The sequence below is a fragment of the Egretta garzetta genome, unplaced genomic scaffold, assembly GCF_000687185.1.
Source record: "Egretta garzetta isolate BGI_Z169 unplaced genomic scaffold, ASM68718v1 scaffold384, whole genome shotgun sequence".
NCBI lineage: Eukaryota > Metazoa > Chordata > Aves > Pelecaniformes > Ardeidae > Egretta > Egretta garzetta.
In genome coordinates this window covers 378,706-395,938 of record NW_009259496.1, presented here as the reverse complement: position 1 = coordinate 395,938, position 17,233 = coordinate 378,706, and the positions used below count along the sequence as shown (strand labels likewise).

Below are 17,233 nucleotides of genomic sequence, written 5' to 3'. Positions count from 1 at the left end.
GGGCCCTGGCGGCATTGGGGGGGGACCCACGAGCGTGGATGGCCCGTGAGCTGGGTGTACGAGCGTCTGCTTGCAGCGAGCACCGCTGCGGACCGGCTGGCGAGGAGCAAACCCGTGGTGCGGGTAGGAGAGGTGGGGATCTGGGTGTCGGAGGGACAGAAGGGCTGAACTGGTATCACTGGTGATACCGTGCAGCTTGGTTTTATGGTTCAATACAACTGGAACCACTTCTTGAAGCTAATGGCTGTTCCCCCTCCTGCTGACCTCAAGTGGTTATTCACAGCCAGTCTCTCCTAAAATGCCCGGCACCACCCATTTCTCGACTCGTGTTGTAAACGGGCTGCCACGTGCGTGCTGCTGAGCAGAGCCGTAGGCAAGGACGTGGTTCTTGGCCGTAGCAGGGGGACAAAGCTGCCGGTTAAATTATCCTGAACGCTATGGTCAGCCTCTGAGCATAGTCAACCACACAGTTTAAATGTTTCAGTAGCTTGTTGCAGCTACTGGGTTTCACTGAAAACCCTTTTGCTAGAAGCATTTAGAGCTGCTATTGTTATCCAGTTAAATGACAAATTTATACTGAAGTTATATTTGGCTGTACAATTATATTCCCATTAAACATGGCCTCTTCTTTTGCAGCGACCCGTATGTGAAACTCTCCCTGTATGTAGCAGATGAGAACAGAGAGCTGGCTCTTGTGCAGACAAAGACCATTAAGAAGGTAAGCGTGCGCTCCTTTCTGGTCCACTGATTTGGAAATGCTAAGGCTGCTGGAACACAACTCTCTAACGTAATGCAATGCTTATTTATTGGATACATGTATAGCAATGGAATAATGTGTTTTTTCAAACCGAAATAAGAAAACAAGTGCGTGCATCTGTAGTGAGCACACTCTGTGACACAGAAACAAGAGAGAGAAACATCCTCCTGTGTTGCATGTTATTCCCTAAGCCTTGGCTTATCAAATCGCAGTGCATCAGTCACGGTTTCTTTTATCAAAGCCATATTTTAGTGAAGGACATGGCTGAAATAAAGAACTAAGAAACTGGTTTAGTTGTCGTTTATTTGACTTTTAGCAAAAATGATCATTCTTTAATGTTCCCTGTCAAAACTTCCATTTTCAAAATACCTTCCTCCTAGGGCATTTAAAATAGCCCCATGACAGCAGATTTGCTGTAAGCAAAGCCCAGCAATGCACTGAAAATGGTGTCATTCTGCACAGAAATTCCACCAGTGATGCTTGGCACTGTGAGGGCTCTAAGGAGTTTTTGTTTTGCTTTGGTTTTTTGGGGATTTTTTTTTTTTTTTTTTTTTAAATTTACTGGTGGTGATGGCAGAGAGGAAAAAAGTCCCAACCCTTGTGAAAAGTACAGGAAAACTAGTGAGTCATCATTTTTACGAAGGTATTTGGAATCAACAGTGGTTTGGGTGAAATCCTCATTGCAAAACAGACCAGTGAGAAGAGTTTTGTTACTGAAAACACAAACCAGCACGATGCTGTTCTCAAATCGGAACATGAGGTGCCAGGAGAAAACCTCTGGGCAAGCCTGGATGCACGGGAGATTCAAGCAGAACTTTTCAAGAGACCCAGGGCGTGCTGGATGTCGGAGAGTAAAAGTAATTGCTAAAAGATTCCCCGGTGAACCATTGGTTCTTGTTTCATAATAGAGTTTTTATGTTCATTGACTCCTTTTAATTATGTTCTTTATAGCCCATCAGCTTAGTTTATGCAAAGGTTTTGGACATTAAAATAGTGTGAAAGATGTGACCTTTTCCCAGCAGGAGTACCCAGTGTGCTGCTATGGTCAAGACGTGACTGTGGCAGTTGTGTCCTTAAATAGGTGCAAGATTTATCACCAGTTCCGTGGAAGCATGGGGGGGTTCCTTAGGAAACACGTATCTCGTTCTTGTAGCGAGCGTGCTTGTCGTCCTGCCGCTTCCCGGGGCCTAGCTGTGTGGAGTCAAGTCCTGTTCCCAACACCATACGATTGGAAAACGCGTAGGCTCCGTAGGTCCCTTTCAGGCTGCTATAAAACACCTGGCTGTTACAGTTCTGGTCCCACCTTAGCTACTGTGGTCTTGCTGAGGTGCAAGAGTGACTTTGTCTTATTGGGGACTGGCGATATTCACAGGAAACCATTAAATCGGTGCTGTGTACTGGCAAATCTCACAAGGTAAAGGGTAGATGGAAAGAAGAAAAGGAGCGCAGGTGAAGGTTTATTTTCTTATTTTAAAAATAATTTGGACCACTGTAGTAATTTTGGTTGAGTAGCGATACAGGCTCAGACTTTACCAGCTACTAAACGGGCAACTCATTTCATCTGGAGAGGGCTCGGTGGAAGTTGGAGCCTTTGAGCAGTTGTACCCTACAAACAGCCTGTGCGTTCGTGGGCCTGTGTGCAAAATGCATGCTTCAGGATTCCGGAAAAAGGATGGCTTGCTGAAATATAACTGCCTAGGCCAGTCTAGTTCTTGTGGTGCTTGTTCCTTGTCGTAAAATAGCTCGGTAGCTTCTGTGGACTGCAACTGCCTGAGGATGGGAGGGAGGTTTTCATCCTTCACCTCTCGCTGTGATAGAATGGAAGAATTCCAGTGTGAGTATGAGCCGAGGTAGTCTGGGTGTGGAAAGGGGCCTCTGGAGAGCTCAGCTGTTCTGCAGCTTTGTCACGAAACCGCGGGACGGTTGTGGTCATAGTGGGGACATGGGGCAGGTCACGAAGGTGCGAGGGTCCTTCGGCTTTAGTGAGAAATCCTTTGTAGCAAGCCCATGAGATGGGGGGAGAGGAGATGGGAAGTGTGCCATGGGTATAGGACTTCATTTTTTTCCCCTTGTTTCTTGGGAAATAATGGTGATCACATCCAGAGTTTTAGTGAACTTCTGGTGTCTTTTCTTAATTAAATTTTAAATTTTTAAAAAATTCTTATTAGGGTAACATTGTCCTTATTTGAAGGGACGTTGCTGGTATAAAAGCAATAAGATGTTGTATATTCAGCTCCTACATATTTGAAATGTAATGGCTCTAGTGCAGAAAGTTAGGAGAGGTTGAAACGGGAGCGTGGGACTGGAAATAAGGGCATAGCATCACTGCTGATCCGGAGCGATACTTCCCAGCCTTGGATCCTTCTGAAAGGAGAGTCAGGAAGCCTCTGAGACGACCACCTTAATTTAAAAAAATCGTAGTAAAGCTGTGAAAGGACCGTACTGATTGTATGAAGGAAGGGAGAAACTCGGGGGCTGGCGCTGCCCCGGGAGGGAGTAGGGCAGGGTGTGCAGGGCAGCCCAGCGTGGGCAGGGACCGAGGGGGAGATGGTGGTCATCATCCTTAGCAGTGGACTTGGTGGTGTTAGATTTATGGTTGGACTTGATGACCTTAAAGGTCTCCTCCAACCTGAACAGTTCTGTGATACTGTGAGGTGCTCCCAGGACTGCATCTGCCTCTCTTCACGGCTGCTTGTACCTGTCCCCGAAAGCCCGGACCTGCTCAGCGTTCCCACAGCGGTGATGTTCACTCCTCTGCTGGAGAGTCCTGCGTAGACACTGCGGTTGTGACGTGTTCGATGCCATCTTAGGCCTTATGCCCTCAAAGCAGGATTCTTCCTAGGCAATCTGCAATCTCTCTATTTCATAAACAGCAAACATCGTTAGTACATCTTGATTTTGAGTTAAAATCCTTCACAAAAACATACCCAGCAAGCTCAGTCTCAGGGGTGGCTCTGACGGACGCTGCCAGTTACCTCCTTCGGCGCTGCCACTTCTCCTTTGCTGTGACATCTTCTACTCACATCTGTCTTTCTCAGTTTCATGTCTGACTTTGCATGGCGCTGGCTCGCAGGAATTGCCGTCAGGAAGGCAGAAGGGCCTGCAGCTTCCCCTCCTGGCTCTCCTTTTGTGTTACCTGGATGGTGGTCTGATGGGAGCTCTCCTGCACAGCTGGACCCAGCCAAAGGGATTGCATGCACATTGGTTCCTTACTCTGGACAAACAAAGTTATCAGAAAAATTTCAGATTAATCTGGCATGATCTCGCAATGTTGAATTTCTGAGGGTTTTGGGTTGATTTGCCTCCCTCCACACGCTTTGTTACTCCAGCCGCACGCAGCTGTTACTGGCGAGAGAGGTTCCATGTAGTTTAACAAATGAGGCATGGACTCGCACCAAGTTTGAGGGCACTACTGGCCATCAGCAACGTGTTAATTTTGAATGCTGCTCAACCGCCAATACAAACTCCAGGCAATATCTGATCCACCAGGCAGGACAAGTTTTAGTAAATGCCCTGGTGAGTGGTGGAAACGTCTTCCCCCTTGACAAGTCAAACGTTCAGTAGGGCAGGTCTGCAAGCGCCAACACCAGAACCCCAGCAAAGGAGGAACACGCTTGTACAGAAAGGCTCCAGAAATAAATGCGTGAATAACTTCATAGGGGACATTAGCAGGGAAACAACAGCAAAAGAGTCATCAGCAAAAAGAGCTGCGTCCTAAAAAGGACAAGTGTTGTACAGATAAAGAGCTGCCAAGAGCCAAGCGGAGTTAGATCCGCCCCAGGACATCAGAACAAACACAGAGAAGGTTTTTCAGCCATATAAATAAAATGAGAACACGGAAAGAAACGATGCTACTAAGCGGTGAGGCTCAGCGGGGAGGCCAAGCAGCTTTAGATATGGGAAACTACGTTTAGCGTTGGGTATGGGAAAGGCAGAGTAACATGGGGGGATCGGCACCAAGATAGAGGCTGTCGCAACCCGTGTGGAAGCGAAGTCTTCAGGGCTCAGCACCGTCAAACTGAGGGAACTGTGGGTAATCTTCACCCAGGCTTATAAAAGAACTGACAGATGACATGGCAAGCCCAGCAGCAGGAACTTCCAAAACAGACTGAGCCTCCGACGTAAGGCGGCCAACAGCACGTGCAGCTTTCTCCACTGCAGAAAGGAGAGAGTTTCTAGCGGCTGTTCACAACGGCTCCAAAGGGAACCAGAGGTTGTCCTTGTGTTTAAAAAAAGACGTATTTTTGTCACCTGGGTTAATGCCTCTTGAGAATGAAACATCCTCAGGTTTTAGTTCTGTAGGCTCTCAGTGATTTGCATTTTACTCATGGAATCCTATTTGTACTTAACATCTATTTCAGGATCATCTGACTCAAATACCCTCCCACCTTTGGTTTACTCAGTAGCCAAGTTCTAAATAATGTGATGGCAATTTTTTTTATGACCTGCTTTTTTCTCCTTTTTTTTCCCGTAGAACATTGTCACTTGCATGCACATTTTGGTGGGTTTGGAATGGCAAACCTAAAGAGATTTTAGCATGTAAATGTATTTGTTTCTTTTACAGACTCTGAATCCAAAATGGAATGAAGAATTTTATTTTAGAGTAAGTTTCCCCTTTCCTTGCAATCCTTATTATACCACATATGATTAATTGCATGGCATTTCATGGGGTTCAGAAGCAGCTCATTTTTTATTTGTTGTTAGGATGTTTGCATTGGGAAGACTTGTTCAGGTGTAACTGTTCTTCTCTTTCTGTAGCAACAGAATGAGCATTTTTTTTTAGCAGGAATTGGCGTCAGGTTAATTAAAAATGGACTGGCTCACCCTTTGAGATGTTACGTAGAGCAAGTTTCGAGTTAATTCATCTGAAAAATAAAAGGTTCTTTTCATTTGAAGAAGTATTCTCAGCAGAGTGCATTTGCCGTGGTTTTACATGGTAATGCAGTCGGAGAGAATCGCAGGAGTTTCCAGGAGCTGTATGAAATGTAGAAAAAGGGATTTCTCTTGGTCTTTCTGCTACTTGCCAAAAAGGTCAAAATATGCCTGGGTTGGTTGTTTTTTTTTTTTTTTTTTTTTTTTTTTAGTTTCACTTTAATCTTTCTAGATCTGGATTGAAATGAAAACCAAGTTATGGCTAAAACTGAGTGGGTTTTGTCAGAAAAAATAAATACTTGCAAGTGGTAAAGGAGGGGTTAAAAATAGCGATTATCAAACCCAACATAATACAAATGAGAAGGGCGATACCAGCGTTATTATTTAGTTCCTGAAGATATTTTTCCAAAGAAGAACGAGTTAATTTTAGTGCAGCCATAGCTTTTGCACAAGAGGGTTAGGTAAAATTTCAGTCGTTTTTAAAATTTAATCTTAACCAGCTGCTTGGAAAAGCTGTCCTTGGATTGCTAAAAACGGGAGTCGTCTCCACCGTTGTTTCTAGGCTCTTAGCACTTCCTTGCTAGTGGGATCTTGTAGGCAGATAGTTCCCACGATCTAATTGTTAATACACAGGTTTTTGAGGTTTATGTGGAATTTTTATTTTTAAGCATGTACCAAATAGCTTTTCTGGGTTGTGCAACTGGGTAATACGTATCTAAAATCATCTTTATCTAATGAAATATTTTATTTTTATAACGTACTCAGAGGGGAAAACTTTTCTAAGTTCTGCAGAGCCCATAGGAACGATCTTGATGCTCAATTCTGACCGGGCCCGAGGTTTTCTATTTTCATCACAATGGCTTTTGATGTTTGCGTGCCTCGCTACAGAGGTGGCTCTGCCATGGGGTAACACACGGTACCCGCCCGTAAAAACGCAGGGGAATTTAATGCTGTGACTTTGCTGGGAAGGCATTGCCCCAGTCAGGGAGTGTTTACAGTGTGCGGTGCCGTTGCCTTGGGCGCAGAGGGCATGTCACCTGGAGGGATCGCCACCGTGGCCGCTGCACGGGAGGGGAGGTGAAGGAAAGCTTTCGACTGTGTCGATCCGCAGACATGACATTTCGGCCTCTCCCAGATTTGATCCTGACTGCATATGTGATTTGGAAATGGGCGCCCTCACCTCCGTAAGCCCATCTTTGGGAACACGGGCCTCAGATGTCCTGAGCTGTAAGACTGTAAGGAACAAATTCCCCTGTGTTCAAGTGAAAGGTGTTCGCTCAGGGTTAAGCAGGCTCGTTATGTGGATTGGTGCTTGTAACTTTAACTGATATTACTCGAGGTAGCTTTCTTAATCATTTACTTTTCCCAGGAAGGGAGAATCATAGAATCATTTTGGTTGGAAAAGACCTTTGAGATCATCGAGTCCAACCTTTAACCTAACCCTGCCATCCCACCACTAAACCATGTCCCTAAGCACCTCATCTATCCTTCTTTTAAATCCCTCCAGGGAGGAGGACTCTACCACCTCGCTGGGCAGCCCCTTCCAGAGCCTGACAACCCTTTCGGTGAAGAAGTTTTTCCTAATGTCTAGCCTAAACCTGCCCTGGCGCAGCTTCAAACCATTAATATACAAAAATACACAAATACACAAAACTGCCACAATCTGTGTTGCTTAAACTAGAGATGCAGTTTCCAGAAGCTCTGCTAGAACGTCTTGAACATCCTGAGCAGCAACATGGCTAGACCAAGCAATGCTTGCCCCTTGCCGACTGTCATGGTTCCCTGACCTTCTCAAGGCTGGCGTGTCCATCGCCACCCCCACAGAACTATCGGCCCATTGCAGAATAGTGCTTCTAAATTTGTCTTAATTAAACAAGTTGGACACAGTAACCTGGCTTACAAAGTTTTTCTGGAAAAAATACATCAAGTGGATCAAATACTACCGAACCTTCTTCTCGTTTAATGGTGGCTGGCTCGTCTCCTGCCGGAGCCCTTTTTTGGTTGGGTTTTCCTTTTAAACGTTGGCAGTCTTTCTGCTTAAACTTGCTTCACTGTAGGTAACTTTCTGAAGGATACTTGTTCTTTTCAGATGTTGGGGAGACTTCTGTTGGGTTTTCCCCAGGCATGTGTGATAAATGGGCTAGAAATGGTGAGCGATAGACAGTCCAAAATACAGACGGCTGTGAAGTTCTGAAAGAGGGACAGTAAGACAGTAAGTGGGGAGTAAGCTCCCTACATGTTAACTGAGTTTTGCAGCTGTAGAACAAAACAAAGCTGGGAGCCCTGGGAGTCCATCCAGCCCGGGACTCGTTCCCACAGGCCGTGGTCTGCCCGGGGATGTCCTCTCCGCAGCCTTGCCTTTCCTCTGAGCTTCCTCTGGTGAGAGAAACACAGCAACAGTCCTGGCTGAACATCGTCAACAAGAGCTTTTCACATTAACTCTTAGGCTATTGCCAGTTGTGTAGGGTTTAGAAACAGTGTTCTAGTGCTCCAGTTTAAGTAAAACTAAAGACTGGCATACCTAAAACCTGTTCTAGCCCTCTTCCCTTTGCCTTGGTTTAATCACTGTATGAACCAGTACCCATACATTGCTACCACCAAGGTAATGAACATTAAAGTGACTTTATTTCAATTTTCTCATAGGTAAACCCAAGCAACCATCGTCTCCTGTTTGAAGTGTTCGATGAAAACAGATTGGTGAGTGCTTGGCGTGATCGTGTTTTACTGACCCCAAGGCTCTGCCTAACACCAGTGGTGAAAATACAGCGTGTCTCAAAGGTGTATTCTTGTCGGTGGTTTAAATGAGTGTGCTGAGAAATGCAGATAGAGGCATAAAAAGCATCTGGGTTCGGGACTAATAGTCAGGGTACAAAAGTAGTACCCTGCTGGGTTAGACCCAAATGGTCTGACAGGGAAAACATTGGGTTTGTCCTTACGCCCCTCTGGTGCAAACTGATAAAGTCCTAACCTTTTTACTTGCTTACAAAGCAGCTGCTTCATCCTCCGATGGTGTTGGTGTCGCTTTCCTGTACCTGTTAACACTTCTGCATCCTTCTTTGGGATGTGGTTACTAGGGCTGCACTCAAGGTGGGGGTGTATGAAGGTTTAAGGTAAGGGCAAAATAATGCTCTGTTATGGTTTCAATTCTCTACCTCAGAATGCCCAGCACAGTGGTGGTGGTCTCAGTCTTGAACTTCATTTGCCTGATGCAGCAGCTCTTCTAGAGAAGTCTTCCAACATCCTCCTGCCGCTTGCTTTGTTATCATAGACTGACAGAGTGGTTTGGGTGGGAAGGGACCTTCAGAGGCCATCCAGTCCGACCCCCCCACCACAGGCAGGGACATCTTTCCCTCCATCAGGCTGCTCGAGGCCCCGTCCAGCCTGGCCTTGAACACTTCCAGGGACGGGGCAGCCACGACTCCTCTGGGCAGCCTGTGCCAGCGCCTCACCACCCGCACTGTGAATTGTGATTAAGTAGAAAAGGTTTTCATGCAGCCCTAGGTGGAATAAGTGACACTGTCACTCTGAGCATAGCAGGTTCAATATGCTGGCTAGCGGCACACGGGGTGAATGACTTCTTTGGGGGTTTTTTTGTGTTTTGAAAACAGTAACATCATCTCTTTGTTTATGGTACGGTAACATCATCTCTAAGTATTATGTTTTCTTGGCTGGTGCAGTACAATCTCTGCTAAGCTTGTTTGCTTTGTGAAGGTCAGGATTGGTGTTGTGAAGATCCTTTTATTTAAAAAAAAACCAAACCCACAACCCAGTATGGAAACATTTTTTATTCACAAACTGTATTTGTGTCCTCTGTCTTCCTCTTAAATGTAGAGCAAAGAGAAACACGCGAGCTGTAATCTTCTGGGGAAAACCAAGGATTTCTAGCCAAATGATTAATTATATCCTCCTGTAGGAGGGGGGAAATGGGGAAGTCTGTGGCAGTGTGTGTTTGGCGGGGGCTGACGGTGAGCGTATTCACTGACATATAATGACCACTTGCCCTACTGAAACAGTCCTGTGCCTTTTGAACTTGGAGGAGCTCGTCGGTCAGTTCTGCCCAGCGTTAAGGTCCTCTTCCGTTGCCAGCTGATGCAAACAGCGCCGGGGCAGAAGCCCCCTGTCCGTAACGGTGAGGCAGAGCGTGAAGCCGGGGCTCAGGACTGTGCTGACGGTCCTGCGGGGCTTGCGTGTGTCTCGGGGGACAGCTGGAAGACAGTTGTGGTGGTGCAGGGGACACAGCAGAACTGGTGGAAGAGGCTTCGCCCTGGCCCGCAGAGGGTGGCGGCTGGCATGGGGATGTCCGGGGGCGCAGGAATGGGGTGGCAGTTCAGGAAAAAACTCCCACAGGCGGCGAGAGCTGAGAAATGGGCAGCGTTGCTGGACTCGTTTCAGGTATTGCTTGAGGTTTTCACGTTTCTGTGTGCAGGGCTGGCCTTAGGCTGGCGGTGTTGGTGCTACTTCATCGTTGAACGGTGTCCTTCCTGCCTTCCCACTTCGGCAGGCAGCCTGCTCTTGGGCTCGTAACACTTGCGAAGGCATCACCCGTGGCTGCGGAGCCCTCGCTTTCCTCTGGGAAGGCGTTCCGAGCTGTTGGCGAAGCGAGTGCTCGGGGGGCTCAGAGTGGCAGATTTCCATCGGGTTACATTTGCAGAATGAGGAGGGTTGAGCTGATCAGCTTGGCTTTACTCTGAAATACTGTCAAGACTTGCATGGGGTTTATCCCAACAACTTTGTTTCTTCCTTGCATTCCCAAACCGTCGAAGCGCTTTCTGTCTCTGCAGTACGCCCTTTCCTGTCTGTCCCCCGATCGAGTCGAGAACGTACGCTGCAAGCTTCATCTCTGGCGCAGAGAGGGACCGTGTCTGTCCTCAGGGAATGTGTTTTATCTGAAAAATGCGATAAAATAATGCCGCCACCTCTGCTTCTGCAAGGCCACCTACAGTACTGTTGCTGTATAGGAGCTATTTGTGGGTTTTGTCTTGTTGCCTCGTAGTCCGCTTCAAACTGCCGGGGATTGTGCCGCCTGTTGGCAGTGACGGCCTCGGGAGCTTCCATTTCTCTCGCGATGGGCTGTTTTCTGCCTCTGGAAAACACGCCGCTTGCGCACAGGGGTCTGGGTAGAGTATGGGTCCCCCACCTGCGAGTGTGCAGAGCTGCTGACAAAGCTCGGGCTGTTGGGTCCTCCCAGGGAGCACACGTCCGTGCGTTGAAACGAAGCCACGCTTCTTGGGGAACGGCTTCTTCCCTGGGACGTGCCAGCGAGCGCCGTAGGGAGCTTCGGCCGCGAGCGCCCCCGCGCCACCGAGCGTCTGCGTCGCAGAAGGGCTGACGCAGGGTGCTGGTTCTGCCTCGTGCCGTGCCCCGTCTGCCCGTTGCTCTTGCGAGGTCTCTGGGCCCTCGGAGCGCGTAGCTGCGTGCCGCGCCGGCAGTCGCACGCCCAGCACTGTTGCTGACTTTCCCGCTGGAGGCCGGCCAGCAGCGGGGAGAGTTTCTGCGCCGTGTTTGAGGCCGGTCGGTACAAACAACATGCAACGCCCACCTCCGGTCCTCACTCGTCTTCACTGCCTGGTAAAACTAAAAGAGCAGCTTTGTCTCCTTCCATCGCACGCTTTTCTGCTGCTTTTATCGCGTGAGAAGCCTTTCCCGTGCGTGCGATTGCTTTGTTCGTTGTAATCTTTAATTACGAAAAGGGACTACGCGGGGCAGGGCAGGTTATGCTGCGTCCGTAGGGACGGTGGAAAAGCTGTGGCTTTTTAAAGGCGAGGAGTTTGTTGCTTAATCGTGTTAGGAGCAGAGTTAAAATTGAAAGCGCAACCGTGCTATATTTACATGCTCTGCCGTGGTAGCCTGACGCTGTAACACCCCCAAGGCGTTAAGCTTGGAGTAACTTTTCTCGTTTGCATGCGGAGTGGACCTAAGCTTTTCATGCTAAATGGAAGCGGGTTTGTTGCAGTTAAATTTTTTTTGTGTGTACGCTTTGTACAACTGTGCCTTGTGGGTCTGATGGGGCTTAGATTTATAGCAGCGCCGAGCGCGTTCGCTGCCTTAGTCGGCTGCGCGAGCTCTCCCGCTGGGGCCGCGCCGCTCTGATGGAAAAGGAGCAGCTGGGAAGGTGCCGTTTCAGGCGCTTGCTGCAAAAAAAAAAAAAAAAAGAGAGAGAGAGAAAAAACACACCCCCCCGAGCTTACATTGGAGAGGGGGGAGCAGGGCACGTGACCCCCGCCATCCTACCCCATGTCACAGTGTGTGGGAGCGCTGGTTGCGCTTACCCAATCATGCCTGGAATGCTGCTTGCCACTTGGGCTATTTCTGCTATCTGTCGCTATCAGGGCTGCAGCGCTAACAGTTTGGCAGATGGGACACTTTTTCTTGGAGTTTATGTCTTTGGTTTTTAACTTCTGGCAGTGCCTGAATTGTTGCTGTTCTCCCTCTCCTTTTCTCCTCTCTGTAAAACCATGGCCCATCGGCTGCGGTTTCATTTTGGCTCTGGGCGAAGCAACACAGCCCCCGAATCGGAGATCCTCGACCAGGAGAGAGAAGATGACTTTTTCATGGCATTCCACACCTTGCCAAGAAGAAACAGTCCTCATGCTTTCTCCCGACACGGAGCAGATTACGGTGGCGGCGATGATTTGCAAGAAGTGGGCTCCTTAAAGAGGAGCACATCCATGTTTATTCCCCAGCTGCTGAACAGTATCGACGTGCGTCCAACGAGAAGCTCGTCCATGCAGATCTCCCTTCAGCGCAAAGCTGCCAACGGCTGTGCGGACGAGTGTGCGGCCCTGGAATCTCCTGAGGAGACGCTTCCTGGCAAATCCACGGACTTTCGGGAGCGCTACGCATCCCCTGTTGACAACCGTTCTTCTTCGCCGAGCAGTCCAGAGGCCACTCCTGAAAATTCTCCGCCCAGGCTGACGGAAGAGCTAGGGCAGCAGGTTAACGGAACCGTTTGCTGTAACCGTCGACTATTTTGTACTATTCCTTCTAATAACCCGAGCGAGGATGTGTCCTCGGCTGCCCAAGACGGCGAGGCAAACGAAGCAGCTTCGGGTTTAAACATCAGTGGCGTGAGGATTCAGCATCGGGCTTCGAGTGCAGACGTGCCTCAGGTTACTCTGCTGCCCTTTGGTGCTGAGGCTCAAAATAATAATGCTCCCACCCCTGAACCCCGGCGCTGGTCTCTGCAACATGTGCCAGACATGTCAGCAAACGCCGGGAAAAAGCTCTTTGTTCTCCAGTTACAGCAGCCGCAGACAAGCGGTGCGGGTGCAGGGGGCGAACACAACTTTGGGTTTACTGGGACAAAAGGGGACAGATTGGTCCGGTATCCTCGGATACGGCTAGAAAAGAGTAACTCCCCCCCCCTCCCTTTTTTTTATTGGCCCAAAAGATGACGGATTGAACTCGGAACCGCGTGGAAGTGGCAGCAGTGGGTCAGAAATGTCTAGGAGCGACTCGGTAGAGCGGATTCCGCAAGGGCAGGGATGCTTGTTTAAAATCAGACCAGATCAAAACACGAGGCAGCAGCACTTCCGAATTCTCGTCACCCGTGGTCCTGAAGACCAAAAGCAGGTTCTTGGTAACGAGGGCCGTGGCACCCCTGGTCCTGCGGCAGCCAGCACCACGGTAAGTACGATGCCGAATACCCCGTTGCCATAGAGGGGCTTCTGGACTCGAGGCGACCGGAGCGCTCCCGTTGTTAGTACCAGAATGTTCTGTGGTTCCCCGGAGCCAGCCGCGAATCGCCATGATTTCTGATCTAACGTGACTTTGCTCTCAGTTATGATTACATCCAGTGTAGTATTTTGAGATCCTCATGTCGCGCATGTTTCTTAATTCAGTGTTACGTCAGCTGGAAAGACTTTTAAAAATCAGAACATTCGACTGGCACATTAAGCGTTTGTATTAATTGAGTTGGTGGAGACCTTGCTGTGTGAAGAGTCCTTCATGCGCTCGGTTTTTAAAGACGAATACTTTGACACCTTCCAAGTTTAACGTACACACGTGTGTTGTTCTATATGATTTCAAAATGTCCATGGCAGTGCAGTAGTGGCTAAGACTATAGAAATATAGGAATCCCATGATAATTCCAATCCAGATACTGACGTAGCAGATAAGGGACCAAGAAGTTGGGGGGGGGGGAATATTTCTAATAGTAATTTTGATTTTTTTTTTTTTTTTCCCCCCTCTGGAAAGGAAGAACACGTCCTGTTTTTTCTGTGCCACAGGTCCTGCTCAAACAACTGTATGAGTGGCTTGACACAGCTTAGGAAGCTGTTGTCTTGTTTGTGTTTGCCTTGGGTTTGCTTTCAGACGACAAGATTTGTCTTCTGGTTTTCCTTTGTTACAGTGGAAGAGGATTGATGGTTTGTGTTTCTAAGCCGCTTTTTAAAAGGCCAAAGTAGGAACGAAACTTAAGGGTTTAGATTAGTCATTGGCTTAAATTGCTGTGCTGTGCAATTTAACACTGCCCACGAGTTCCTGAGCTCGGAGGTGCTGTATATGGAATCGGCAGCGCTCGGCCTCCAGCTGTGACAACAGCTTCACTAGGCGAGATCGCGGCCTTCGGCGCCCGTGTGCCCCGCTCCCCCGCGCTCTCCTCGGGCAAGGCGCCGCTCGGGAAGGCAGCGGTGCCGTGGCTCCGCAGCTTGCCCGTGCAACGGCTGGGAGCCTGCGCGTCACTCCAGTGTAACCCTCTTTGTAGCTCTTTAATAGGCCCTGGGAGGAGAAAATCACAAAGTATCCCTAAGCTTTCATTTCAAAAAAGTAAAATTAAAAAAAAAAAAAAAAAAACGCTGCCTTTGCCAGTACGGGTTTGAGTTCGTCTCTATCAGCTAGCCATGTTGTCGAGTATCTCCCCTGCCAGCCTGAGGAGGTTTCAGCAGGAACATTTGGAATGCAGAAACTTTGGTGATTTTTCTTCTTGGTTTGACTTTCCTGAGTGCAGTACAGCATGTTAAGTGGTCTCATCCTAAAATGAATCTGAATCTCATACTAAAAATGAAATGTGGGGGGGAGGGGAAGTGTGTCTTGATTCTCCCTTTCCTATTTATTATCCCTTGTTCCTTTCCAATAATAGCTGCTCATGGAGAGCCGTCCTACCCTGCTCTATAAGTAGCTATAGCGGGTCAGACCTAGTACCAAAGCACGGGGGTTGCAGGTCTGTGCAGCCTGAGGAGAGCTGTGCCCCCATGCCTCTGCGGTGGGGCTCCCCCCCTGCGGGACCTGCCCCCCGAGCCCCTTCCATGGTGGCTGCAGGAACGATCCGCGGACCAGAGACGTACCTCGGCGTTTCCAGGGGAGAATGGTGAAATTTGTTCCTATGTGCCCTTGGGTTTAGTTACCGTGTGAAATCAATTCAGTCGGCCGTGAAGCATGGCAGTCACAGAGGCGCTTGGTCCAAATGGCGCTTGCATTCCTTAGTGGGGAAAAAAGGTTTCAAAAAATAAAGAATGAATTGAGACTTAAAACTTTTTTGTGGTGTTTTCTCATCTTTGTAGTAAGCCCAGCGAAGTTGGGGGCAGAGGTGGCTGGCTAGGCAAGGTGCCGTGGGCAGTGTGGGAGATGAAAGCGTTGTGGTGCAAGTTGGGCTTTATTCTGTCTGCGCAGGAAGCGCTCTCTGGCGCGGCGGCGTTTCTGATCCATCCCACAGCAGTTGGTTGGGAGGAGCTGTGATGCCAAGGAAGGGGGCGCCTGAAATGCTGGTTCTGTTGAGCTGAGGGCAAGAGTTGCCATGGTTTATAGTTGTTAGTGTAAGGAAAAAAAAAAAAAAAAAAAAAAAAAAAAATTCTAGACTCTTCCAGTTCAACAAATTTGTGCGTATTTGATTGATACCGGGCCCAGGCCTGGGGCTGCAAGCAGCAGCTGCTACAGCCTGATTTATCTTGGGCGAAAACATTCGAGCGGGCGTCTGCAGTCCTGCTGCGGCCAAGTGTTTATGGCCGCTCAAATATCTTCTGTTCTAGGCAGAAGCGTTTGGGGCAAGCAGGATGTATTTCATTACAAGTCGTTATGAAATATTAAGTAAAGTATGAGCTTATGCCCAATTGTGAGCAATTTTGTTTGGAAGCGGCGTTGCAAATGCTTTTGACGGCTGTGATATATTTTGTATGTAATGCAATAGGCACCGCTACGCGCGTGCGTATGCTGGGGCGTATAACAAACACATTGTTCATAATTCGGGGTCTGAGAGCGCACGGCTGTAGTTGTGGGAAACACTTCAGAAATCCCATCTATTGGACAACTGTTGGAGAGACCCGACAAAGGCGTCCTTGTTGTGGTAAAAATACAACGTGCCCTAACGAGCCGTTGTTGTAGTAGCAGCAGTCATAGAACTGAATTATATTTAGTTAACGGAAATGGCAACTCTCGACTCTGCGAGTCGTACTTCTCACAACCCAGCCTTTATTTTCCTTCCTTCGAAATAATTTTAGAATCAGTGTTGTTGGGAAAGTGCAGAGAATCTGCTTGTGCTTCTACGCTGCCAGCTGGGATTGGGGCACGTCAGCCAGAAAGAGCAGCTAGGACAAAGGCGGTTCGGCGGTAGGCAAGGGCCAAAGTTCTGCGGGGCCCCTAAGGGTCGCGCGTGGGCACCGAGGGGGCGTCCCCGTCCCGGCTGGTGCTGCCCAGCACACCGGCCACTGGCCGCCCCAGCGCCAGCTGAGGCGCTGTCTCTGGCAAAACTTCCTCCGTACGAAGGTGGGAGCGGGGCTGGGTGAAGGTGTGCAATGTGCGTGATGGCCTTCGTGTGGGAAGTGGTTAAAAAACTCACCTGGGGAGTGTGGAACTCAATGGAATTGAGGGCTGGAGCTGCCCCTCGGCAGAGCCTCTCGTCGACGGCTGCGATGTCCGCTTCCCTGCCAGGCCCCGCCCCTTGTTGCAGGTTGTTCGAAACTCGCTGCTTCTGTTGATGCTGTGAATTTTAGTGGGGAAAGGGATGCCAGTGCCGTTGTTTTAATGGAGGTGCTTCTGTGGGAGACCTGTGTGTATCGCTGAGGCAGCGGGCTTGAGGTGTGTCAGTGGTGAGCTTTGTGTCCGATCAGGAATCGTTTTGGTCACCTAGAGTGGAGCCAGCTACTGGTAATACACCAGGCTGTGTATGGGAAAGGCAGAGTTGTCTGCTAGAATCCTTCTACAGAACGAGTAATTAGCAACTGGCAATTACGTGACTGCAGTGTGGGTTAGGAAAAATCTTCACTGTTATTCAGAATCATATAATAATATGTTTTAATGTGTTATTATATCGTGGCATATAGCACAGTGGATTTTTACGGTTTATTTTTTCTGGAGATGGTCCTTTCAGTTCTTTTGTCCCACTTGCCATTTTTCAGCGATGCCTTCTCAGCATCAAGAGGTTGCAGGGAGCCCCTCCTTACCTTAGCGACCCCTGGGAGATGGAGAAGATCTCTACGAGGGGGAAACTTGGCAAAGAATAGACAGCAACCCACTGGGACAGTTGGCAAGTTTAAATCCTTGAACTGTCCTCCTTTATATCCCACAGGGAGAGTTAGGACTCAAATTTGTTTAATCGTGTTGGGGCTTATTTATTTGTGGGTTTGACCTAAAGCAAGCAGGTCAATGAGATTGGCCGTTGATTTAGAGAAA

At 48.6% G+C, this 17,233-nt stretch overlaps 1 protein-coding gene across 10 annotated transcripts in view; it reads left to right on the top strand.

The window, feature by feature from the left end:
- Positions 1 to 17,233, top strand: part of NEDD4L (NEDD4 like E3 ubiquitin protein ligase) — a 113,527-nt gene that overhangs the window by 19,105 nt on the left and 77,189 nt on the right. For 3 of the 10 annotated variants that reach the window (XM_035892934.1, XM_035892932.1, XM_035892931.1), the window contains exon 1: positions 13,014 to 13,255. In XM_035892934.1, coding sequence (XP_035748827.1) covers positions 13,070 to 13,255 — 186 coding nt within the window. In that variant the 5' untranslated portion in view covers positions 13,014 to 13,069. Of the gene's footprint in view, positions 1 to 636; positions 719 to 5,321; positions 5,361 to 5,515; positions 5,637 to 5,671; positions 5,694 to 8,272; positions 8,327 to 13,013; positions 13,256 to 17,233 lie in introns of those variants that run through there. The other 7 variants (XM_035892938.1, XM_035892935.1, XM_009637395.2 and 4 more) reach the window with 5 other exon arrangements.